The sequence below is a fragment of the Mus musculus genome, chromosome 15 (genome assembly GCF_000001635.26).
Source record: "Mus musculus strain C57BL/6J chromosome 15, GRCm38.p6 C57BL/6J".
In the NCBI taxonomy this organism is placed as follows: domain Eukaryota; kingdom Metazoa; phylum Chordata; class Mammalia; order Rodentia; family Muridae; genus Mus; species Mus musculus.
Window position 1 is genome coordinate 102,116,472 of NC_000081.6, and position 24,581 is coordinate 102,141,052.

Consider the following 24,581-nt stretch of genomic DNA (forward strand, 5'->3'; position numbering starts at 1 on the left):
ACGGGCCCACAGTTGCCCCCACCTACTCGCCCTGGGAAGGATTCCCCTTCCGTCTGTCCTGATAAATACGGAAACTCCGTCTTTATTGGCTGTATAAACATCTCTGATCTGTACATACATTTCATATATCATAGTGCAGGGCCCGAAACGAGGGGCAAGGGGAGCCCCAGCAGCACGACAACAAACCCCCTCCCCAGCCCTACCCACTGTGCAAACTGAGACCAAGAGCTCCGGCTGCTTCTCTCCCTGTTGATGGGATGGAGGAGCTCAGGAAACGGGAAGAGGGGGGCTGGTTGGGGGGTCTATATAGACACTAGAATCAAACACTGGAGCAGAAACGTCAACTGGCACAAGCAGCAAGCTGGGGCACAGGGTGGGGGGTGGGTAGGTGAAGAGAAAGAAGGGGCCAAGCTGCTGCTCTGGGCAAACAGCCACAATACAACACATGCCCCGGTGCCTTGGCTCCATCCTGGGGAGCCAGGGCTAGAGGTGCTTTGAAGAAGAGTGCAGACAAGGAGATGGCAGCAAAGGCTGAAGTCCCACGCTACCACACAGCCCCTCTCTCTCTCACACACACACACAGTTGCGTGTGAGCAGGCAGGAAGCCAAGTTCAGGCTTTCTGCTGTGGGTTGAGGGTGGGACCATCTCTCAGAAAACAATGGAGACCCTAGATGTGTTTTAGGACAGCAGCCAGTGAAAGGAGAGATGGCCAAGACAGGCCCCCTAGCCCAGCCAGGGGGAGACAGCAGCAACTGGCTTACATGAGGAGAGGGGATGAAGAGAATTCGGGGAGCTGTGGTAGACAGGGACAGACTGCCTCTACTCGACCCTCACCCTCGGCAGAGCACCATACCAATCAGGTCAGCAGGTGGGCTTATACCTCCCAGTTTGCTCAACGCCCAGCGAGGTGAAAGAAGATCCAGGACCGATTAACCCGATCAAGGGGCTCCTCCCATTCATATCAATACTGCCCTCTGGGCCCACCACTGCTCTCAGGCCCAGAGACAGAGAGGTGCAGCCTGAGCTGACAGAAACTGGGGATGCCCTCCCAGGGCCTGCTGTGAGAGAAAATGCAGACGGAGAGGGCAGATGGACTGGTGACCCCACTAGCCACTCAAGGGGTGCAGGTCTACTTTCACTTTCTCCCCACAACTGAGCATGCCAATGGTAGGAAAGAAACCTCCAGACGGCACAACAGCATCCTTCTTCCCGATGATCTTGCCATTCCGAGTGAAGAAGACCTGGAGTGGGGGTGGGGAGAGCGGATGAGGATGGGCCTGGCACCTCCCTAGGATGTGGAGAAGAGGGTGCGCTCTGGCCCCTTCTCTGGGGATACTGGGGTGACTCAGACATGAAGCCCCAAACCCACAACTTCCTAAACATGGGCTTTAGGAGTCACTGCAGTGCTGTGGAAAGCAGCCACCAGAGGGTGTGCTGAGGCTGGAAAATAGACCAGGACTCCAGCCTGGGCTCTCCTGTGAGCTCCTGACCCTGCCTCCCAGTCCCTGCCCCCCCCCTCCCCGCCTCAGCCCCAGGAGCCCAGAGGGAACCCACACCTCCCCACTTACCACCACCTTCTTGCCCTCATGCTCCTGCTCGATCTCTTCCCCATCCTCCTCTTCCTCCTCTTCCTCCTCTTCCTCTTCCCCTTCCTGGTGCAGGTACATGACATTTCGGACGTTCCGGACAGCCCGGGCAGTCGGGGACAAGATCACTGTGTCACAACTGTCATCACTATCCCCTAGGAGACAGGAAACGTGAGCTCCTGTGGTACTGTCTACTGCCCGGAGCAGTCTGGCTGCTGCCCAGCCTCACTCACCCTCGCTGTCCAGAATGTAGTCCCGGGGGAACATGATTCCACAGCCCATAATGTCTCCTTTGTAGCAGCGTGGCCCAAAGGGGTCCCCCACACCACTGCCATGGAAGATCTTCCCGTCATCTGTTGAAGGGAGGGGAAAGGACACACTTGAAAGGCTAATTCTACATCCTCAGAACAAGACAAAGATGAGAGGGAGATGCAGGAAGAACCTTAGGCTTTTAAAAAGAACACAGTGTTCATTTGATTGAGGAGCTGCGAGAAGAAAGGAGAGGGTCCCTAGAGTGGATGATCAGGTGGGGTGAAAGGGTGCTGAGGGGAGGGCCCAGGCACCAAGGCTCAGTATTCAAGAAAGCTCTACAGGAAATCAGACCCAAAACAAAAGCAACCAAGGGCTCTGTAGATCTTCAAGGGGGGTGGAGGGGCAGGGGAGCCAGGTCAGAGGCCTGCAATGGCCGCTCTGGGCTCAGTTCTCCTGCCACAGTCCTGTGCCTCTGGCTCTCAGGGCTGAGAGAAAAAAATAAGATGAAGGGAAAACCTGAGCAGCTTGAAAAGAGGAGAGAGAGTCCACAGGTATGTGAGCAGAACAGGCGACTCTGCACCCTGTCTCCCCAGCCCGTTCCAGCAGCTTCCACTCACCTGCGTGGTAGGCCACAGACCCTCTGCTCCAGCCAGGGTGTCTGTTCTTGGGATAATCCTGCAGCAGGAAGACAAAGGGAATGTGTGACATCACAGATGGCTGGCGACCCACAGCCACAAACTGGGGGCTACAGCAGCAAGGGGGACAGGAAGGGGCTCAGTTTCAAGACCAGGGTGGATGATGCTCAGGACACTGCTACAAGGTCTGTCCACTAAACAGATACTTAGAACTGTGCTCTGCCTCAGCTCAGAACTTCCCTCTACAGGCTCCTTGAGCAGGTTTTCCCAATAGCCCCACACTGAGCAATCCTACAGGGAGAAACACAGCATGCCTACCCACCTTCCGGGCCAGCCCCAAGGCGATATAGCACTTCTCTCCAGGATCCACAATCTCCACCTCAAAGTAATGGCTGCGGGTGCTCAGTGGGTGCCGAGCCTGAGCCAGCCCCACATCCACGATGCTCTTGCCCTTCCCCAAATACTCCAGCAGCTGCAGGGCAAGAGACAAGCATCAGGTGATGACACTGAGTCCAAAGTATCTTGGGTGCCAGTGTTCTGGGTCTGACAATACCCCTGGATAAAAGGGAAAGGGTTCAAAAGGCAAAGTGGACTCCAAGTTCTAGACAGGCAGAGGACAAGGATGTCGGGGAAACAAGGTGGTTGGTGTGAGATGCTTCTTGCTTCCTTCAGAGCCACTGTCAGGGACTCTGGAGAATCGCATGGGGATCCAGAGGTACACTGCCAGGAAGCTCACTGGGGGGTCTAGGCTAGAACATCCATTTCCTGAACAACCCCAAGCCAGCCTTCCCTCTGGAACCCAGCAGCCTTTTCGGGATGCTTACTGAGAACAGGGATGTGTAGAACTCAGGGGAGAGGGGATAGGCTCAGACACTGATTCTGCACAGATGGGACTGACATAGTTTCTCAAGATCTGCTCTACTTGGCTCTGAACAGAGCTATTCATTGCTGGGTCATTCATTGCTCGAGGGAGCCAAGAACCCAGAGATAGCAACTCTACCTTTCATTTCACATGGGCAAAGGCCAAAGTAGAAACAGATGGCAGGCCCTCTGTTCCCAACCTTCATTCAGGCTGGCATGGGGTGTGAATGTCAGAGAAGAGAGACAAGTGACAGGTTGGGCTCTTCGGGTCCCACAAGGTCTTGCCTGCACACAGCAGGGTAGCAACCCCCAATCCAGGTCTTGCCTATAGGATGCCATGGTAACAGTGGAGCTATGCTTCAGTCCATCTCCTCTCATGCACCTACCATCACCTAGGATTCCTTAATTCTCTTTTAATTAATCCAACTGCCCTCAACTTTATCCTCCCAGCCCTGCAGCCATACAAAAAGCACCCTCACTGGGGCCTTCTCCACTAACCCCTAACAAGGCTTAAGATGGTGGCCTCACCCCACTGACAGCTCTACAACTCAACCTGCCTGCCTCAACCAGCCTGCACCAGTATGAGGGCCTGGGGCAGCTCCTGCAGAAGCCAGCACTACTCAACTCCCTTCAGAGAAGATCTCATTCCACTCAGCACCAGAACCGCCAAGTTTACCCTCCCATACTCTACATGCAAGTGAGGACAGATGGGGAAAAGCCAGACCCACCCCTGTACTCTGACTGTAGCGTTTAAAGTGCTCCCCAGCCGCCACAGCCAGGAGAAGTGTGCATTGGTGCTTATTACCCTCATCTATCAAGCAGCCTATGATCTACTCCACCCAGCACCACAGAGGTGGATGAGGAACCCACAGCTGCCCTTGACCCATCCTATCCAACTGGCCTCTCTATGTGGGAAACAGGGTGTTCTCTAGTTCATGGCCAAAAGACGGCCCATCCAAATCCTGAATCTTGGGAAAAACCCGCCCCAGTGTTCCTTCAGCCTCAGCCCACAGAAGGCATCTGCTGCAGTTCTGACAGGGTGGGGATACTTCCTAAGGGCAGGAGGCCATGAGGATGACCTGCCCTGACATGGAACTTCAACCCACGCCCACCAGCTCCAGATGAGCACAGAGGCCCTGTGCTGACACCCTAGCTCTGAGCACCAGGCCCTCTTCAAAAGTAGATCCATCCCAACCCAGGGCAGCTACTCCGAACCATAGGCTGCTCTCCTGCTCTCAGCAAGTCCTCCTGAGCCGTCAGCAGTGGCTGGAGCAGGGAACCACTCCCTGGCAGATCCCTTCTGGGCACCACACTCGGGAACCTGTAGGTCTGGCTTCTAGAGTTTCAAGCTGCCGAGATCTGCAGGCTTGGTCCTTCAGTCTAAGCCTCAGTTGCCTCTTAGTTTGAAAGTTCAAACCCTAATATTGCTTAGTTGCACTAAGCTTGAACAGCGTATGTTCACCTCTGTAAGCCTTAATTGCTTCATCAGTGAAATGGGATTGTCAAAATTAGGTAGAAAGATAAAATGAAGTGAGTGAGTGATCAGGGTGTCGAAGGAGCCTGACACCCCAGTTGATGAGAACACACATTCTGTCAGGAAATGGGGATCGGTTCTATTGCAACCACCAACCACAATGGACATGACCTTGTACCTCCCACTAGGACAATCCTTAGGCCAAGCAGGTTGGATGTTTGTAATGCTGGGTATCAAACCCAGAGCTCTGTGCAGGAGAGCTGAACAGTCTATCACTGAACGAACTACAGCCCCAATGATCCCTCCCTCGTGTGCATCCTAACTGAGGACAAGGGACCCTCCAGCAGCAGCAACACCGTTACTGCTGACCAACTAGTACTTCACTGAAGCTGCAGATCAGAATTTAGTCGGCACTCCGTGATCTCCTGCACTCTTTGGTCTTGCTGATTCCCACTCTTCCACCACTGGCCAGAAGAGACCCTGATTCTTTTCAAAAGGACCAAGCCCAGAAGTCTCAGAAGTAACTGAAAGAGGAATCAAGTACAAGCTCCCAGCTCAGGCCCCAACACAGTCTCCTCTTGAGTTGAGCCTACGGAGGATTCCCTCTTGTTGTGTACCAAAGCTGCCACTTTAGGAGTGCCAAAAACCATGAAGAGTGAACAAAGACGAAATTAATCTAACCCAGATGTACAGACAGACCCACAACCCCCTTCAGGCCCTGCAAATCCTCACTTTGCAGGCCCTGGGAGCAACAGCAATTCTTCACCACCCTCAGTCCTCCCAGGGCAAGGGAACCTGGGGTTTCTTTAAAAGGAGGGAAAATGAGGCCACAGAAGGTAAGGGAAGAATTTACCCAAAAAGAGCTACATCTGGGCTAGAGATGGCCCAGCAATTAAAAGCACTTGCTGCTCTTCCAAACAACACAGGTCCAGTTCCCAGCACCCTCATATTGTTTCACAACCATCTGTAACTCCAGTTCCAGGGATTCATTGCCCTCTCTGACCTCCAAGGGCAGCAGGCACACACATGGTACAAATATATACACAGGCAAAACACCAAGGAAGGAAGAAAGGAAGGCAGGCAGGCAGGCAGTGTAGCTTAGTTGGAAGTATCTGCTAGCACTCAGGAAGTCCTGAGTTTGATCCCCAGCCATCATTACAAAGCAGGTGTGGGGCTGGTGAGATGGCTCAGTGGGTAAGAGCACCCGACTGCTCTTCCGAAGGTCAGGAGTTCAAATTCCAGCAACCACATGGTGGCTCACAACCATCCGTAACGGGATCTGACGCCCTCTTCTGGAGTGTCTGAAGACAGCTACAGTGTACTTACATATAATGAATAAATAAAATTAGAAAAAAATTAAAAAAAAAAACAAAAAACAAAGCAGGTGTGGTCATAGTCCCAGCACTCAGAGGTGGAGGCAGGAGGATTAGGTCAAGGCTAGCCTGAGTTACATGAGACACTGCCTCCAGAAAAGCAAGAAAAAGAGAAAGGAATAAGGAAGAGAGAGAGAGAGCACTGGCTAGGCTATGGGAAGGGGACAACTTTAATCCTAGCGCTCAGGAAGACAGAGGCAGGCAGATCTCTGTCTACACAGTGAGTTCCAGGACAGCCAGGGCTACACAGAGAAACCCTGTCTAGAGAAACCAAAACCAAAACAAAGAACACTGCCTATAGATGACCAACGGAGCACTACATGCGGTGCGTTGCTCAGTGTGCCAGCTGATTCCTCTTGTGTTAGCAGTTGATAGGAAGCTGCAGCTGTAGCCAATGTCCAATACCACTACCTGGGGAAAAGATCAAACTTCCAACCTACTTCTTCTCCCTTTGCAGCACTAGGGATTGAATGGACTGAGGAATTCATGCATGTGAGGCAAGTGCTTGACCACTAAAATGCTCAAGCTTCGAAATCTGAGCTATAGCCTAGCAGGGTGACATCTGCTTTTTTTTTTTTTTTTTTGGTTTTTTGGTTTTTTGGCTGCCCTGGAACTTACTCTGTAGACCAGGCTGGCCTCGAACTCAGAAATCTGCCTGCCTCTACCTCCCAAGTGCTAGGATTAAAGGCGTGCGCCACCACTTTCAATCCCAGCATTCAGGAGACAGAAGCTGGAGGATCCCTGTGAGCCATCCAGGTAGCCATCCTGGTCACATAGAGAGTTCCAGGCCAGCCAGGCTACAAAGTGAGACTATGTCTAAATAATGGGAAACTACAACAGCCTAATCCAAGCAGGATGACAAATGACGCAGACCCATCAGGAATGAAGGTATGGGTCAATCCTCCAGGAAAAGAGCCAAGACCTGCTGAGGTACTGGCTGAAGGAGAAGGAAATACAGAATGGGTAGTAGAGGAAGGTAGTTATAAATACCAATTAAGGCCACGTAACCAGTTGCAGAAACGAGGATTATAAAGTAATATGAATGCCCATTGTCAATTTACTAATGCGTTTGCGATTGTACGAGGAATAGTTATATCATGTTAGGCGTATTTACAACCTTGTTATTGTTTCATGTGAACATGAGATATTATTTGTGTCAAGTTGACAAGGGGTGGATTGTAGTGGCTATTCCTGGTTGTCAACTTGACAATATTTGGAATGAACTACAATCCGGAATTGGAAGGCTCACCAGTGACCCTTATCTGGAGGCTTGGAGATCCTTATCTGGATCTTGGTTTGAAGATCTTGAGCCATAGTGGCTATGGATTCCAGAAGATTGAATCTCCGAGTTTAAGGAACACACCTTTAATCTGGGCTACGATTTTCATCTGGGATTAAAGGTGTGGTGGAACACACCTTTAATCTGGGCTACACCTTCTGCTGGAGACAATATAAGGACATTGGAAGAAGAGAGTCTAGCTCTTGCTCTTGCTCCTTCACCTGCTTGCTGCGTGAGACTGAGTAACTGCTAGATCCTTGGACTTCCATTCACAGCTGCGACTGAATCATTGTTGGGAATTGGGCTGCTGACTGTAAGTCATCAATAAATTCCTTTACTATCTAGAGACTATCCATAAGTTCTGTGACTCTAGAGAACCCTGACTAATACAAGTTGCAAACCCCTTCAGCTCTTTCAGTCCTTTCTTTAACTCCTCCATTGGGGACCCTGTGCTCAGTCCAAGTATGGCTTCTGCTGAAATATGTACAGTTCTCATACAATCAATCACAAATGAAAAACCTTCAGTCAGGGACCATCAGTATTAAACTGTCAAAAAGGGCACAGACAGGCCAAGGGATGACTCCCAGGGCTGCTTTTCCTATCCACTGACTGACTGACAACTGCAGCAAATCCCTTCCCTTCTCTCTGGGACTACTCTACAGAACCAGAAGATGTTTGGAAATATGGGTGCTTATGCTGGGCTGTCATACCAGTCAGAGCTGTGACTGGGACCTAATGATGCTAATTGTCCTGCACATACACAAATTGCCCTGCAAGTCGGGCAGTGGTGGCTCACACCTTTAATCCCAGCATTTGGGACGGAGAGGTAGGGAGATCTGAGTTCGAGGCCAGCCTGGTCTACAGAGTGAGTTCCAGGACAGTCAGGACTACACAGTGAAATCCCATCTTGAAAAACTCAAAAAAGGAAAACAAAACGGAACAAATTGCCCTGCACTGACAAGATGGCTCGCAGGTAGACACTTGCTGGCAAGCCTGATGAGCTGGGTTGGACCCCCAGGACCCACATGGTGGTAGATGGAACCGATTCCTGCAAATTAACCTCTGGCATCCACTCTACATGCATATCGTGATATGTGCACATGTGTGCACACACACACAAATAAATAAATAAACTGTCCCAACTGAAATTCCACTTATGTTCTTTTGAAAAACCTGAGATTAAGTCAGATTTGAGGCCTTCCCACATCTCCAGGTTTCTGGGCACTGTACTGAGACTGTCAACCAGGCTGGAGAAGGCCTTGGATCCAATGGCGGGTCCCCAACAGCAAGAGCAGAAAATGTATGTTAGCCATCTTTAGAGGAATAAACTCTCCTGGGTCCTTCTAGGACAACACAGCTCTGGTTATAAATACAGTGGATGGTACAAAAGAACAGAGGATGGAGGCCAGGCAAGTTATCTTCATTTGAAAGATGGGGCAGTTGGCAAACCTAAAAGGGCATATGTCCTTCAAGAGACTCCTTCCTCAGGCTGTAGAGGTGGCTCTGTGGGTAAAGGCACTTGCTGCCAAGTCTGACCACCAAAATTCCATCCCTGGAACCCATATAATAGAGAGCGAGAACCAGCTCCCACATCTGTCCTGACTTCCACACGTACACGCACACGTGCACGTGTGCACACACACACACACACACATACACACACACACACACTTCAATAAATAAATGTAATAAATGAAAAGATACAGGCCGGGTGTGGTGGCGCACGCCTTTGATCCCAGCACTTGGGAGGCAGAGGCAGGCTGAGTTCAAGGCCAGCCTGGTCTACAAAGTGAGTTCCAGGATAGCCAGGGCTACACAGAGAAACCCTGTCTCGAAAACCAAAAAAAAAAAAAAAAAAGGGGGGCTGGTGAGATGGCTCAGTGGGTAAGAGCACCCAACTGCTCTTCCGAAGGTCCAGAGTTCAAATCCCAGCAACCACATGGTGGCTCACAACCATCCGTAACGAGATCTGACTCCCTCTTCTGGAGTGTCTGAAGACAGCTACAGTGTACTTACATATAATCAATAAATAAATCTTAAAAAAAAAGAAAAGAAAAGAAAAGATACACTAGAGAACTGGGGAGAGAAACAGACAGTTCTTGCTTAGCCAAGCATGGTAGTTCACATCTGTAATCTCAGTACTCAGGAGGCTATGGTAGAACTGCCACAAGTTCAAGGCCAGCCTGGGCTAAATAATGAATTCCAGCACAGACTAACTAAAGTAGGAGACTGCCTGGAAACAAAGAGCTGCCCAAGTGCACTGAAGATGACCCTGTGCTCATGGTGCAGTGGACCTACCCACCAGCCATCTCGAGCTGAGGTGAGGGTTTGAAGACAGCCAGACTCTGCAGCTATGCTTAAGGGGGAAAAAATTCCTATGCAAGTGGACTGAGGACTCTGAGGGGAGGGAAGGAAGGAAGTCTATTTATAATGTCCACAGGATTCCACCTCAGCTAGAAAAGATGCCTGGGAGGAGCTGGGAGTAGAGCGGGGACAGGTCCAGGCAGGGAAAGGATGCCAGGAAAACAGTGAGGAGAGGTCAGAGATGAGAGCTGGAACATGGCCCTGGCTCAGGCCCAAGTTCAACTCTGTGGATGTTGTCAAAAAACGATGATAGAAAGGAGTGAAGAGCCAAGGAGGGGCAACTGAGGTCTTGGCTCCCAACCAGCACAGCCCTGACACCCCAGGGCCAGCAGGGAAGCAGCCATCAACACAGCCCACAGAGGGCTGACTTTCTGCCACCTTGTGTGAACTCATTCTACCCTGAACTTCACAGACCCACTTCCACCCCCCACTGCTTCTGTTTTCCTATCACAGGCTACCTTGAAACTAACTGCCTGCCTTGAGGTGAGGTAGTCAAACTGGAGAGAAAGAGGCCAGGCTGGGAACACAGAGGCAGCAGTGGAGAGTTCTCTGTGAGGACTGAGTATCTCACAAGAGATCAGAGTTAGACTCCTAACTTGCATCCATCCACTCCCAATGCAGCAAGAGGTGCAGAGAGAGAGTGGAGGATTCCCCTCTCAGGCTTCCCAAGACAGCTCAGACCCCAGAGAGACACTACAGCAGGTCTGAAGAGAAGGGGTTGAAAGCAAGCTCGTCAACCATCTGCCTTGTCATCTTCTACAAAACAGCCAGAAGATAGTGACAAGTTTATTCAAGATCCCTAAACCAGGTCCTGGGTGCAGGCCAGCCCTACTGCTTGGAGGCAGAGGCATGTGGATTCAAAATTCAAGACCTGCCTGGGTTTCAAACTGAGTTCAGAACCATCAGGGCAGCTTAGTAAGACCCTGTCACACACACAAAAAGAACCACAGATACAGCTCAGTAGCAGACTCTTTTAGCATGTGAAAAGGTATGTTCAATACCCAGCAACACACACACACACACACACAGAGACACCACAACAACCTCCTAGAATAACCCTGGCCCACCTCTGCTCCTCAGTTCTATAATGAGAAAGCCCAGCTGACTTGAATCAAGGCAAAATGGAAGCATAAGCAGTGGGCGCCCACATCAGTCCTCAGACACTGAAGGAAGAGAAAGCTGCTCATACTGATTCTGGGAATCAACAACCAACCTGAGCTCCCACCCAAGTGAAGGGGAAAGAAGGAATTGTTCTCAGAACACAGCTCTGGTCTCCAAGAACCATGTCAAAGCCCTAACTCCCACTTCCCGAGGCCACACAAAAGCCACTGTACGGGCACAGTGTCACAGGACTGCCAAGAGGCCAAGGTGGGCAGAATGCAAATTCAAGGCCAGACTAAGCAACATTCCTGAGGTATATCAAGATAAAGAGAAGAAAAAGCCAGGCTTGATGGCAAGCCCTTTTTTTGTTTTGTTTTGTTTGTTTTTCGAGACAGGGTAGCCCTGGCTGTCCTGGAACTCACTCTGTAGACCAGGCTGGTCTCGAACTCAGAAATCCGCCTGCCTCTGCCTCTGCCTCCCAAGTGCTGGGATTAAAGGCACCACCACGCCTGGCTGATGACAAGCCTTTAATCCCAATACCCAGGAGGCAGATTTGAGTTCCAGGCCAGCCTGGACTTCGAGACACAATGAGATCCTGTCTCAAAGAAAGAATGGACACATGGGGGCTGGTGAGATGGCTGAGTAGGTAAGAGTACTGACTGCTCTTCCAAAGGTCCTGAGTTCAAATCCCAGCAAACAACATGGTGGCTCACAACCACCTGTAATGAGACCTGATGCCCTCTTCTGGTGTATCTAAAGACAGCTACAGTGTACTTAATTATAATAATAAATCGATCTTTGGCCTGGAGCAAGCGGGGCCGCCCAGAGCAAGTGAGGTTGACTGGAGCAACCTCACTCGCTCTGGGCCAAGTCCTAAAAAGTCAATTCCCAACAACAACATGAAGGCTCACAACCATCTGCCCAGGTACAGTGTACTCATATACATGAAATAAAATAAATAAATCTTAAAAAGAGACAAAGGACGGAAGGAAGGAAGAGGGGGGAGGGGAAAGAAAGAAAGAACGAACGAACACACATGCATACTGCCCTTTCTCCTCACTGTAAGCAATACCAATGTGCTTAGATGCCTAAACCTGTTCTTCCCAGCCCGTTTATCCAGGGCCTTCTACTTACTACTTACCGTCCCACAGACTCTGACGTCATGCAGCCGGCCCCATTCATCCTCGTAACTGTCCACCATCATGACGCTGTCATCCTCACGGCCCAGCTCGGCATTGAGGTGCAGCCTTACCTCCTCGCCCAGGGAATGCATACCAACTGCTGGGAAGAGCCCATCTGGGGACATGGGCATGATGGTGGAGCCCACCTGCCGCAGAGCGAGAGAAAGAGAGAGCTACCGTGAGGTTCACGTTCCTAGAACTCATCCACTCTCAAAAGGGCCTTCCCAAGATGATGCAACCAGTTAATTATCACGTACACACTCACAGACTGAGGTTCAGTAGAGTTTTAGGATTGCTCAGTATTCATTCCCTCCAAGTTCCACGGAGGTTGAAGGCAAGTCTCAACCTCCAGCCTTGCTGCCAAGTGCCCTGAAAACCGCAGCACCATGGCACACCACTCAGGCTGCAAAGGGAGCTGATCTCCTGCCTGGCGTGAGAAGCAACCTTCCCCAACACAGTGGGAGGAGAGAAGGTGAGGCAGAGAGTTTTAAGTCTCTCTTTCTCTCTCTGCTACAATCATCTCTGAAGAGTAAAGGGCTCAAGAGGTAAAAGAAAGAAAACAGCCAAAATATTCAAATCAAACCCCCGGACCCTCCACTTAATACAGCCACACCATAACTTTTCTCTTTTCCCATTTTAAAATGATTTTTGTTTTGTTTTTTTTTTTAGCTTTTCGAGACTGGGTTTCTCTGTGTAGCCCTGGCTGTCCTGGAACTCACTTTGTAGACCAGGCTGGCCTCGAACTCAGAATTTCATGTGCACTGGTGTTTTGCTTGCATGTAAGTCTGTGTGAGGGGTCAGACCCCCTTGGAACTGGAGCTACAGACACTTGTGAGCTGCTTGCTAGGCAACATGAGTGCTAAGAACCAAACCTGGGTCCTCTGGAAGAGCAGTCTAACTGCTGGGCCATCTCTTTTTATATTTTTATTGTTTGAGAATTTCATGCATGCATATAATGTGCTTGGATCAAATCCACCCACATTCCCTCTGTTCCAGTTCCTTTCCTCCAGGATCACCATGTATCCCTCCTAACTTCACATGCTCCTTGTTTAAACCCACTGAGTCGACTTAGTGTTGCCTATGCATGTACAGGAATAGCGTAAGTAGGCAGGCTCTCAGGGGCCACATCCCGAAAGAAAACTCTGTTAAAAATGGTGCCCCATGCCAGGCAGTGGTGGCGCATGCCTTTAATCCCAGCACCTGGGAGGCAGAAGCAGACAGATCTTTGAGTTTGAGGTCAGCCTGGTCTACAGAGTGAGTTCCAGGACAGCCAGGGCTACCCAGAGAAACCCTGTCACAAAAACAAAACAAAACAGAAAACAAAACAAATGTGTCCCATGTAACCCAAACTGTCCTTGAATTCATTAGACCGCAAAAATGACTTTGAACTTCTGATTCTCCTGAGCGCCGCAGCACCCTGTGTATGTACTGCTGGGGACTGAACACAGAGCCCTGAGCATGGCAGCTGAGCTTGCTGGCTATGCCTGAGCTACATCCACAAGCCCTTTCCCGCTCCCTCCAGTCATAGGTCTCTGCTCCTGTTGGATGTAGTCACTGGCTGCTCTGAGCCTATGATCTGGATCAAGTCTCGACTACCCAGGGCATGGAAGTGTCCAGACAGGACTTAAGAACAAACCCATCAGACTCTTCCCTCAGGCAGATTCCAGCCACTTGAACCCTCCCGGGGTTGCCCACTCACCCGTTTCCCATTTTTGGTGAAGAAGATCTGGGCAGTCTGCACATCAAAGGACACAGGCTCAATGCCACAGCCGATCCGGTCCCCAGAGTTGCACTTTGACCCGAACTGGCGCCCCTTGGCTCGGCCGTTGTACAGCCTATAGAGAGAGTGGCACAAGACACAGAAAGAACTATGCATGGTGCCTGCTCTTACTCCTCCCAGCCCGTCTCAGCAGCTCCACTCTAACAGCATCCACCTGTGTCCTGCTATTCATGTCACCCTCTCTTCCGTCCACACCAGCAAGGGTAGCTTATGAAAAAACCCAAGACAGGAAGTAGAGAAGAAGACCACTCAGAGGCAGCTTATTCTTCACAGTCAGACTTCAATCCCACAGCGAAGGACCACTCACTTGCCATCATCAGCATGGTAGGCTACGGAGTCAGGCAACCAGCCAGGCTGGTGATCCAAGCTGTAGTACTGAGGGACCAGCCCCACAGCAATGGTGCCCCGGACGCCACTGTCCACGATAGATACCTGAAGGGATGAGAACAAGACACAGTTCACAGGAAGAGAAAACTGAATGAACTTGTGGAGAAGGACGGGAAAAGGGGGTGACCAAAGTAGGGACGAGAGGGTAGGACCTGACAGGGAGAACAGGGGAGGCAGGGACTTTTACTGTGGTTACTCAGACAATCATCCTTGAGCTTTAGATGGGCATAATGGCTCATGCCTTTAATGCCAGCACTCAGGAGGCAGAGGCAGATGGATCTCTATAAAATCAAGGCCAGCCTGATCAAAAAACAGTAGGGGTAGGGAGCAGTTAATAGTACGTGCTAGCTGGACAGTGGCGGCGCATGCCTTTAATCCCAGCACTCGGGAGGCAGAGGCAGGTGGATTTCTGAGTTCGAGGCCAGCCTGGTCTGCAGAGTGAGTTCCAGGCCAGCCAGGAGTAGGTGCTGATCTAAGTTTGGTTCCCATGACCCGCATCAGGTAGTTCACAACCACCTGTAACCCCAGCTCCTTGGAGATCTGACACTAACTTCTAGTCCCCATGGGAGCTATAATGACATGCACATACCCATACACAGGCATTTATAAATAATAACAATAATAATAAGTTAAGCACAAAATCAATTCTGGGCTTCTGTTAGGACAGCAGTCTTTAGCCTGTGGAGCATGACCCCTTTGGGGGTCAAACAACCCTTCCACAGTGGTTCCCTAAGACCATTGGAAAACATATATGTTTACATTAAAACCATAGAAATTGCAAAATTATACTTATGAAGTGGCAACAATCATAATTTTATGGTTGGGGTCACCACAACATGAGGAACTGTGTTCAGGGTCACAGCGTTAGGAAGGCTGAGAACCAGTATATTAGGGGTTAGGAAAGAGAGACAAGGGTCCAAGTCTACCTGGGCAAGGGGACAGCAGAGCAGGAAGGCAGGACTGAGGAGACTCCAGGGCACCTGTCTCTCAGATAGAGAGTCACGCTGGCCTGCACCTCCTCCCAAGGCCAGGTCTTAGGAGAGGACCTTTATGAACTCACTCTTCACCAACCCCATCACCACACCCCAGCCCCCCAACTCTGCCCACCTACTGCTTGATCACCTCAAAATAATTGCTGTCCTTGGTCAGGGGTCGAGACGCCACGTAGCAGCCAACTTCACCAGAATTTCCATGGTAACTAAAGGAATATAGAAAGGTTCTATTAGCAGGTAAGCCCAGGTGTTGGGAGGATGTCCTAATACTCCAAACCCCAACCTTGTGAGGGCTACCACAGACAGCTAGCTCATCAAGGCACACTTCACGGAAATCTACGCATAGCTAGGCATGGCAGCACTCAGGAGGCAGAGACAGGAGGATCTCTGAGTTTGGGGCCAGCCTGGTCTACAGAGTGAGTTCCAGGATAGCCAGGGTTACAGAGAAACTATGTCTTGAAAAGAAAGAGAGGGAAAAAAATCTGCATGCGTAGACAGACAGACAGATACACACACACAGAGTACTAATGGTACCTTATGTGCCCTTCCCACTGCTTCCAGCCAGGGTCGAACCCACACTAGATCAGTACAGCCTAGTTTCTTCATTTTCAGAAGAAAAAAAAAAGTACAACCTTTCCTAATTGCTTTTTAGGGGCCCCACAGTGTTGTCTAACCTCAATTCCTCCTGCTGCACTCTGGCCCTTGCCTTCAGCCCTGTCCTCAGTGGAGCTAGAAAACAGCTGATCCAAATCCTGCAGACTGAAAGAGTCATTCAGTCTCCTCCCCTCAGGCTAAATGATGCTAGTTCCTTCTCCCTTTGGATGAAAAGTACCTGATGTAGGCAGGAAGGAGTCAGGGAAGGTTCAAGATAGAAAAGATAAAAATACAAACCAAAGGTCTAGAATGATACCGAGTGGGTGGTTACCCCACTCCCTTAGGGTAGTATTTGTGACTATGTAGTACCTATGACACTACAGAACCTCAAAGTGTCACCATCTACAAGGATATTCTTGAACCTCACCTGATATCGGAAGGCCCAGACCTCGGACCTCTAGGATCTCCCTAGACAGGGCCTGCTGCCTTATAGGAGGCCCCTCCCTGCTGTGCCCAGTCTTTGAAATGCAGACTTGAGGGGATGCAGGCCACACAGATTCACTGTCATGACAGAACCTGGCAGCTTCCAATATCTGCCACGGGAACTTCCGAGACAGAACAGGGCCTTTCCGGAACCTTTCCTTGCCAGACGGGAAGAGAGTGAGCCGAGATGGCTGAGGTGGTACTTGCCTGTAATCTTAGCTCTGGGGATGCTGAGGAGAAGGACTGTAAGTCTTAGGACAGCCTGGCTGTCTCAAAAACAAAACAAACCAGTGAGAGGGCCCGGTGTATAAAGGCATTTGCCTAAGGACCAGAGTTGGATCCCTGAGTCCCATGTGACCTAAGGAGAATCAACCTCCTTTGACAGCCATCTCCCCACGAACACACTAAACAAACAAATTAAAACACCAACAATAGTCCCAGTGACCCGGTGACAGAGGGGCAGAAAGGAATGCATGTAGGCACTGGGGTGCCCCTGGCAGTGGAGTGTAAATGGTCCTCACCCTCTAACACACCCCTTTCCCTGTCTGTGACCTGGAAAAGGACTGACAGGGACAGGGTAGAACCAGTTTCCTATGCTCACCTCAAAGTGTCACCATCTACAAGGATATGCTTGAACCTCTCCTGATATCGGAAGGCCCGGACCTCTCGGATCTCCCGAATCCTCCTTCGCCAGTTCAGAAACCGGTAGTGCAAGTTGAGGTCATCCATCTTGTTCATGAGAACAAACCTGTGACAAGACAGATGGCTGAGAAGGAAGCAGGGCTCAGAGCAGAGGACCCCAGCCTGCTCAACCCTGAATGTACAAAGTGCACCAGACTTGACGCCGGATGTCCAAATACATCAAGAGCTCCAGCCTCAGCCACTCAGGCAATACGTATTTATTGGGATTTTTTTTTTTTTTTTTTTTTTTTGGGTTTTTTCGAGACAGGGTTTCTCTCTATAGCCCTGGCTGGCCTGGAACTCACTTTGTAGACCAGGCTGGCCTCGAACTCAGAAATTTGCCTGCCTCTGCCTCCCAAGTGCTGGGATTAAAGGCCTGCGCCACCACCGCTCGACCTTTATTAGGATTTTTATTGTTTATCGTGTGCTCTGTTATCAGAGTTAGGAACAAAGTTATGAGCAAGGTAGAGGAATCTGGATGCTTGTTCTCACAGAGTTTCCACTCAAGTGGGCATAGGGGAGCATGGCAGATAATAAATACAAATGGTCATATTTTTTAAAAAATTTTTTGTCTTATTTATTTATTATATGTAAGTACATTGTCACTCTTCCATTACGGATGGTTGTGAGGCACCATGTTGTTGCTGGGATTTGAACTCAGGACCTCTGGAAGAGCAGTCAGTGCTCTTAACCACTGAGCCATTTCTCCAGCCCACAAATGGTCATTTTAACCAGTGGAAGAAAAAAAAAAAAAAAAAACCCACAGAGATGTAACAAAATAGCGGACAGGGACAGACTCTGAGGTACTGCCTGAAAAACTGAAAGAGAGGCAGGCAGTGTAACAGTGTAACAAAAACCATTCCATACAGAAGAAACAGTTGCTCAGGCCCATGGTTAGAAAAAAGGTGTCATGGCAGAGAAAAACAGCCCACCAGAGCCATTGTATGTAGGGAAAGTGAATGACAATAAGGTAAGGGGGGAGAGGAGGTGTTGGAGAGATGGCTCAGCAGTTAAGAGCACAGACAGAGGTCCTGAGTTCAAATCCCAGCAACCACATGGTGGCTCACATCCATCTGTAATGAGATCTGATGCCCTCTTCTGGTGTGTCTGAAGACAGCTACAGTGTACTTACAAAAAATAAATAAATCTTAAAAAAAAATAAGAAGCCAGGCGGTGGTGGGTGGTGGCGCAGGTCTTTAATCCCAGCATTCAGGAGGCAGAGGCAGGCGGATTTCTGAGTTCAAGGCCAGCCTGGTTACAAAGTGAGTTCCAGGACAGCCAAGGCTATACAGAGAAACCCTGTCTCCAAAAACAAAAACAAAACAACAACAACAAAAAAAAAACCAGAGTAGAATAAGGTGGCAAGATATGGAAGCACAGGCCTTTAATGCCAACACTCCAGAGGTAGTGGCAGGTGGTTATCTATGACTAAGAGGCAGCCAGCCTGGTCTCAAAGCAAATTTCAGAAGACAGCAAGGTTTAGACAGAGAAACCCTGTCTAAAAAAACAAAAAGAACAGGGTAAAGCAAGAGTCTATCCACAGTCAGGACTTTTAAATTTTATTTCAAGGGTAATGAAAAACTTCTAGGGAATTGTAAACAAGAAACGGTATGAATTTTTTGTTTGTTTGTTTTTCTGAGACAGGGTTTCTCTGTGTACCTCTGGCTGTCCTGCAACTTACTAGCCTTGAACTCTGGCCTGCCTCTGCCTCCTGGGTGCTAGGATTAAAGTGTGTACCCCCACCCTGCCTGAAGCCCATGCTGTTCAATTCACTGAGCCTTCTCTTCTGCCAGAACCCCAGCCCTTTTTAGTCCGCAGAGGTAAACGGATTTCTGAATTCTTCAACAGCCTGCTCTACATAGTGTGTGCCAGGGTAGACAGGGCTACACAGTGAGGCCCTGTCTCAAACAAAAGAAAAAACAACTTAGCAGATCTTAACTCCAAGTTGTAACAGAATTCAGAGGGCCGCAGCCCCTAAAGCAGCAGCAGTACCGGAGAAAAACATGGGACTCTCTCGGTATTTAGACAACCAGCAAGGCCAGTAAATGAATGAATGAATAAAATCTTCCAGAGATCCAAAAGCGGGAAAACCATGAAGAAATATTTTCTTCCTGCCTCCCAAACACCTGGCACTGTGCCCTACACACAGTAGGTGCTTAGCAATCCTGGGCTAAGCTGAGTTCGATCCCAATGTGCACATTGGGGCTCTTCTGCAGGAGCTACAGACCAGCACATGCCCCACAAGAGCAGACACCTGCGGCGCAGCACTGGGATCCCCCAGGGCCCTGGGCCAGGACTCGAACCCAGGTAGATGCCGGAGCCCCAGATCTGAAGGCATCGGATCTTCGAGAACCTGACAGCCTCAGCACCAAGCAGCTGCCGCCGCACTGGGTCCGGGCACGGCCTCAGGACCGCGGGGTCTCTCAGGTGACACCCGGGACCACCCGGCCTTAACCTGTCAATGAGGCTACGCCCCGTCGTCACAGGCCCTGGCTGCAATGGGGAGGGTGCGCGGCGAGAGGAACGCCCGTGACCGGAGCCCCTGGCCCCGCCCTGAGGCCGCAGCCGTCGCCCAGGACCCCCGCCTCGAGATCTGCAGAGACCGAGGCCTCCGGGACCCCGCCCCCGATCCCCGCCTACCGGGGCCGCCGCGTCCTCCTCATCCATAGGCCTCTCAGCTCCGCGTTGTAGCTCTTCGGCCGCCGCCACCACACACATCCGGGTCCCCGCCCTTCCTCTGCTCCGTCAGGCCCGCCCCCACCGCTAAATCTGACCAATCCGCAGCGCTTCTTGAAGATGGGCGCCCTCAGCAGCCAATCGCAGGGCACAGGCGGTGCGGAGCGCGGCCCGGTGAGCTGGGTACCTAACACTCGGCGGCGTCTGAGGAACCCTGGTGTCGGGAGGGTGGGGGAGGCGACGTGGCTGCCCGGACGCCACCTCGGACGCCTGGAGCTCAGGGAGGCGGTCAAGGGGCGGCTCCCTTGGGGCGGAGTAGGTCCCTGTGCCCGTGCGCGAGCTTCGTGTTCCCAGAGCCAGAAGTGATGCTAAAAACCTCTCTGGAATGTCCTTTTGAGCCACTTAACGGCATGGGGGGGGGGATTTTTTTTTAATGTTATCTCCTATTTTACGCGTGAGAAGCCAGAGGCTGATCTCCACAGCGGCAGCACTCGGCTGGCACCACATGCTTTCTTCTCTCCGGAGCACCCCTTTGCACCACGTTCGTTCATTCCAGGACAGGCGTTCCAGAACAGGAGAGAACATATGCAAAAGGCACAGTGGGATGAAACCCGGGTGCTCTTTGGGCTTGGGCTTGGTAGGAAAAGTTAGCTCGGGTCAGAATGTACCGGAAAGGATACTAATCTTTATCATGCACCTCCTATAAAGGGTATGATTGTCCTTGGAAGGAATTGGGATTCTTGGACGACTTCAACGTTTTGCTCTTAAGACTGAATATTCTTTCCAGAAAGACTCATCCTGTGTCAGAAACATAAACGAACATATTTGTGTCTTTCCACATCTAAATTTATTGAGTATCAAATACATCAGCAAGCGATGTCAGCTTCATTGGCGGCAATTTGCCAATTAGACCTGATTTACATTGATAATGGGCCCTTACCAAACACATGAACTTTTACTTTAATATTAATTACTAACTCTTGGGTCACAGATTACATATCCTGTGTGTACTTATGTAGGTTAACAACATGGCTAGAAAAGGGTTAAAGAAGCCACAGCATAATTCAAGAGTTCAGAGGCCTTACTAGAGACAAGAGCTGATAGAGTGCAAAGTCACTGCAGCCAGAGAACAAACCTAGCTGGGGAGCTGCTGAAGGTTCCAGCCTGGGATGCAGCCATAGCTGCAGGTCACAGGGCTGAACACCTTCAGAGGCAAAATGTGAGACTGGGTATGGATGAATACGTGGGCAACCCGTAATGCGAGTAGGTTCCATCAGCTGTGGACCCCAGTTGGGCTGAAGCCCCAGAAACAGTCAGCATTTCTCTGTTGTCCTTTGAGGCACACACAAGGTAGTTGGTAGGGACCACTGTCCCCAGAGTGTTAGACACCTTCCTCATGGGGTCCAACTGAGGGTGTTTCTTGGTCTGATTATGTTTAATACATTCTTTTTGTTGTTGTTGTTTTCAAGACAGGGTTTCTCTGTGTAGCACTGGCTGTCCTGGAACTCACTCTGTAGACCAGGCTGGTCTTGAACTCAGAAATCCCACCTGCCTCTGCCTCCCAACTGCTGGGATTAAAGGCGTGCACCATCACTTCCCGCCGTTTTTCTTGAACCTGATGACACTTAAGTGATTTTAACACGCCCACTGACTGTATAGTCTCAATCGTTTGTATTTGGATCCATTTATAGAGTGGTACCTTTCACTTTTAAAAAACAAGATTTATTTATTTATTATGTATACAGAAGAGGGCACCAGATCTCATTACAGATGGTTGTGAGCTACTATGTGGTTGCTGGGAATTGAACTCAAGACCTCTGGAAGAGCAGTTAGTGCTCTTAACCTCTGAGCCATCTCTCCAGCCCTACCTTTCACTTTTTAAATTAACTATTTACTTTAGTGCTTCGCCTGCATATATATGTGTGTGTGTGTGTGTATGTGTCTGTTTTGTATATAGGTAAATAGATAGATAGATCATATATTGATATATATAATCTATGCACCATCTGTGTGAGTTACAGACAGTGAGCTGCCCTATGGATTCATGGGACTTGAATCTGGGTCCTCTAGGAAGAACAGTCAATGTCTTTACCCGCTGAGCCATCTCTCCAGGCCACCTTTTCACTCTTAGTTATCAGTCTAGGATTCATACGTAGTGCTAGTGGTATGTATATGCAGAGTCCCACTCCAAGTAGAGCCAGATACTACTTGTACGAGTCACACAAGGCAAGACAGCCTGAAAGCCACCATTTTACACAATATAGAATAACTTAGAGCAAACACAGCCTAATCACGATTCACTCTTATGCAGTGCCTCGTTTATTTACTGTGCAATGTCAGGTGTGGTGACATGCACCTGTTTTGATAAGTATTTACTTTTTATTTACTGGAGGTAGAATGCATGCCTGACATGGCCTAAGTGGATAAAGATGAGAGAGCAGCTTCAGGAGTTGCTTCTTTCCTTCCACCAGGTGGGTCCCAGGGGTTAAACACAGGTTTGGTAACTCTGAACCATCTCGCCAGACCCAGCACTCATTCATTAAAGCCAACTGTGCATCAATGTGTTTAGACCTCAGACGAGTCCCATGTGATTCTAACTGGATACTTCTCTACAGTGCTGGGCAGGAAGACCAGGGCTGTAACTGAGTTAGTAGAGTACTTACCAGACATGGGCAAGGTCTTAGGTTCATTCCCCACAATGACAAAAAAAAAAAAAAAAAAAAAGAGAGAGAAAAGCTAATTATAGCAGTTAGGGCTGTAGCTTACTAGAATGCTCTTACTTAGCAAGCTCCAACTCAAGGCTCTGGGTTCAATTCCCAACACAGGAAAAAAACAAACAACAACAAAAACAAAACAAAACAAAAACCGAGACTAGTTCTTACCGAGTAGCTCTGGCTGCCTGGAACTCACTATGCAGACCAGGATGACTTCAAACACATAGAGATCTGTCTGCCTTTCCCTCCCAAGAGCTGAAATTAAGGGTGTGCACTATCCTCCTGTTTAAATTTTTCACTACCTCAACGGAGATCCCTACTGAGATAGCTAGGCAATTAATCTTCTGCTTCAGCTGTGTGTAATAAACCAGCCTTGTGATCCAGCTGTAGATGGCAATCGCGCTAAATTTCCAGTTGCTGGTCCACCTTCAAAAGAGCGCATCACCCACATGATCCCAGCTTTTTTGTGGGTGCCTGCTGTTTCTTCCTTCCCCATCTCCCCAGTCAGGTCAACCTCAAAGCCGCAGGATGAGGCAGGTAGGGATGAGAGCGCAGCACTCTTTAAAGGCTATGGAGATGGGTTACTGAATGGAGTAAAGAAGTTTTCCCCAGAGGACATCAAAATCGAGTTCTCAGCCCTCAGGAACGGTTGTAGTCCACATGGGTTAATGACTCCATCCTTGCTCTGTAGAACCCTTTTAATTCATGAGAACAGAGGGTTAAAAGCTGGAGGGTAGGGAGGAGTACTGCAAAAGGCTGTCCTCTGGATGTGGTGTGGCTGTTACAATGTGGTGTGGCTGCTACACTCGTGAACTCACAGTAGCCATGGCCACAGGAACAAGATGAAGCCTAAGATGAAGATGAGATGTCTCCTAAGATGAAGCCAGGAAGGCCAGTCAGTGCCAGGAGACAGCGCTCATTGGACTCAAGGGGTTTCCAAAGAAAAGAAGGAAAAAAAGGGACAGGCCATGAAGGTGGGAGAGGGGATTTCTTGGGTTGTCTAGGAGGAGTAACAGGGAAGTTAGGGGCAGGTGTGATTAATGTATGAATAAAATTGTTAAAAAGTAACTGAAAGGGCTAGAGAGCGCTCAGTGGTTCAGAACACCTGTTGCTCTTGCAGAGCACCTGGGTTATATTCCCAGCACCCACCTGGTGATTGGCAACAACCCATAACTCCAGTTCCAAGGGGATCTGAGATGCCATCTTCTGACCTCTGCAGGCACACAGTACACAGATGTGCATGCAGGCAGAACGCTTACACATAAAATAAAACACATCAATAGCTGGGCAGTGGTGGTGCATGCCTTTAATCCCAGCACTTGGGAGACAGAGGCAGGTGGATTTCTGAGTTTGAGGCCAGCCTGGTCTACAAAGTGAGTTCCAGGACAGCCAGGACCACACAGAGAAACCCTGTCTCAAAAAAAAAAAAAAAAAAAAACAAAACAAAAAACAAAAAAAACAAAACAAAACAAAAAACGAAAAACGAAAAACCCACATCAAAAAATGTTTTACAAAGGATGAAAAAATACCTAGGTTTCCAAAAGGAGTTTGAAGATGGCTTCTGGGTCATTCATCACAAACCCTGACTCCTAAGGACAACGAACATGTTGGGGAGAAGGAGATAGAGGGGCCAGATCCTTGACCCCTTTTGATATGGGCTCATGTTCTTGCTCAGGGCCTCCTGAATGCCCTGACCCCCAGATGCAGCCATGCTCACCTATAGTTCTCCCTGCCCACAGCATGCGTGGGTGCTAATCCTAAACCCTAACCCTATCACACACACACACACACACACACACACACACACACACAGAGAGAGAGAGAGGGGGGGGGGTTTAGCTGCATAAGCAGCATTTTGAGGTAAATCATAAGAATTGAGGAACACAGCATTGGGCTAGTCTAATAAAAAATTTTTATTTATTTATTTTTTGTTCTGCTTTTTAGGATAGGGTTTCTCTGTGTAGCCTTGGCTGTCGTGGAACTTGCTCTGTAGACCAGGCTGGACTCAAAGTCACAGAGATTGGCCTGCCTTTGCCTCCTGAGTGCTGGAATTAAAAGTGTGCCTCACCAGCACCTGGCTAAAAAATATTTTTAATTTTTTAAAAGAAAAGAGAGCCGGACAGTGGTGGCGCACGCCTTTAATACCAGCACTTGGGAGGCAGAGGCA

At 49.6% G+C, this 24,581-nt stretch overlaps 1 protein-coding gene across 2 annotated transcripts; it reads right to left on the reverse strand.

Annotated features, from left to right (window-relative positions):
• Positions 1 to 54: 54 nt before the first annotated feature.
• On the reverse strand, positions 55 to 19,747 carry Spryd3 (SPRY domain containing 3). 2 transcript variants are annotated; one of them, XM_006520886.3, is made up of 12 exons: positions 19,665 to 19,747; positions 16,981 to 17,091; positions 16,247 to 16,282; positions 15,397 to 15,472; positions 14,195 to 14,319; positions 13,807 to 13,942; positions 12,068 to 12,253; positions 2,797 to 2,946; positions 2,457 to 2,514; positions 1,821 to 1,940; positions 1,570 to 1,742; positions 55 to 1,242 (listed from the first exon to the last, which is right to left on the reverse strand). In XM_006520886.3, exons 1-12 carry the CDS (start codon positions 19,685 to 19,687, stop codon positions 1,108 to 1,110), a joined length of 1,329 nt encoding a protein of 442 aa, XP_006520949.1. In that variant the 5' UTR covers positions 19,688 to 19,747; the 3' UTR covers positions 55 to 1,107. The 2 variants fall into 2 exon arrangements, with proteins under 2 accessions (XP_006520949.1, NP_001028449.2); NM_001033277.3 differs by lacking the exon at positions 16,247 to 16,282 and having other exon boundaries at positions 57 to 1,242; positions 16,945 to 17,091; positions 19,665 to 19,744.
• Between the last annotated feature and the right edge of the window lie 4,834 nt (positions 19,748 to 24,581).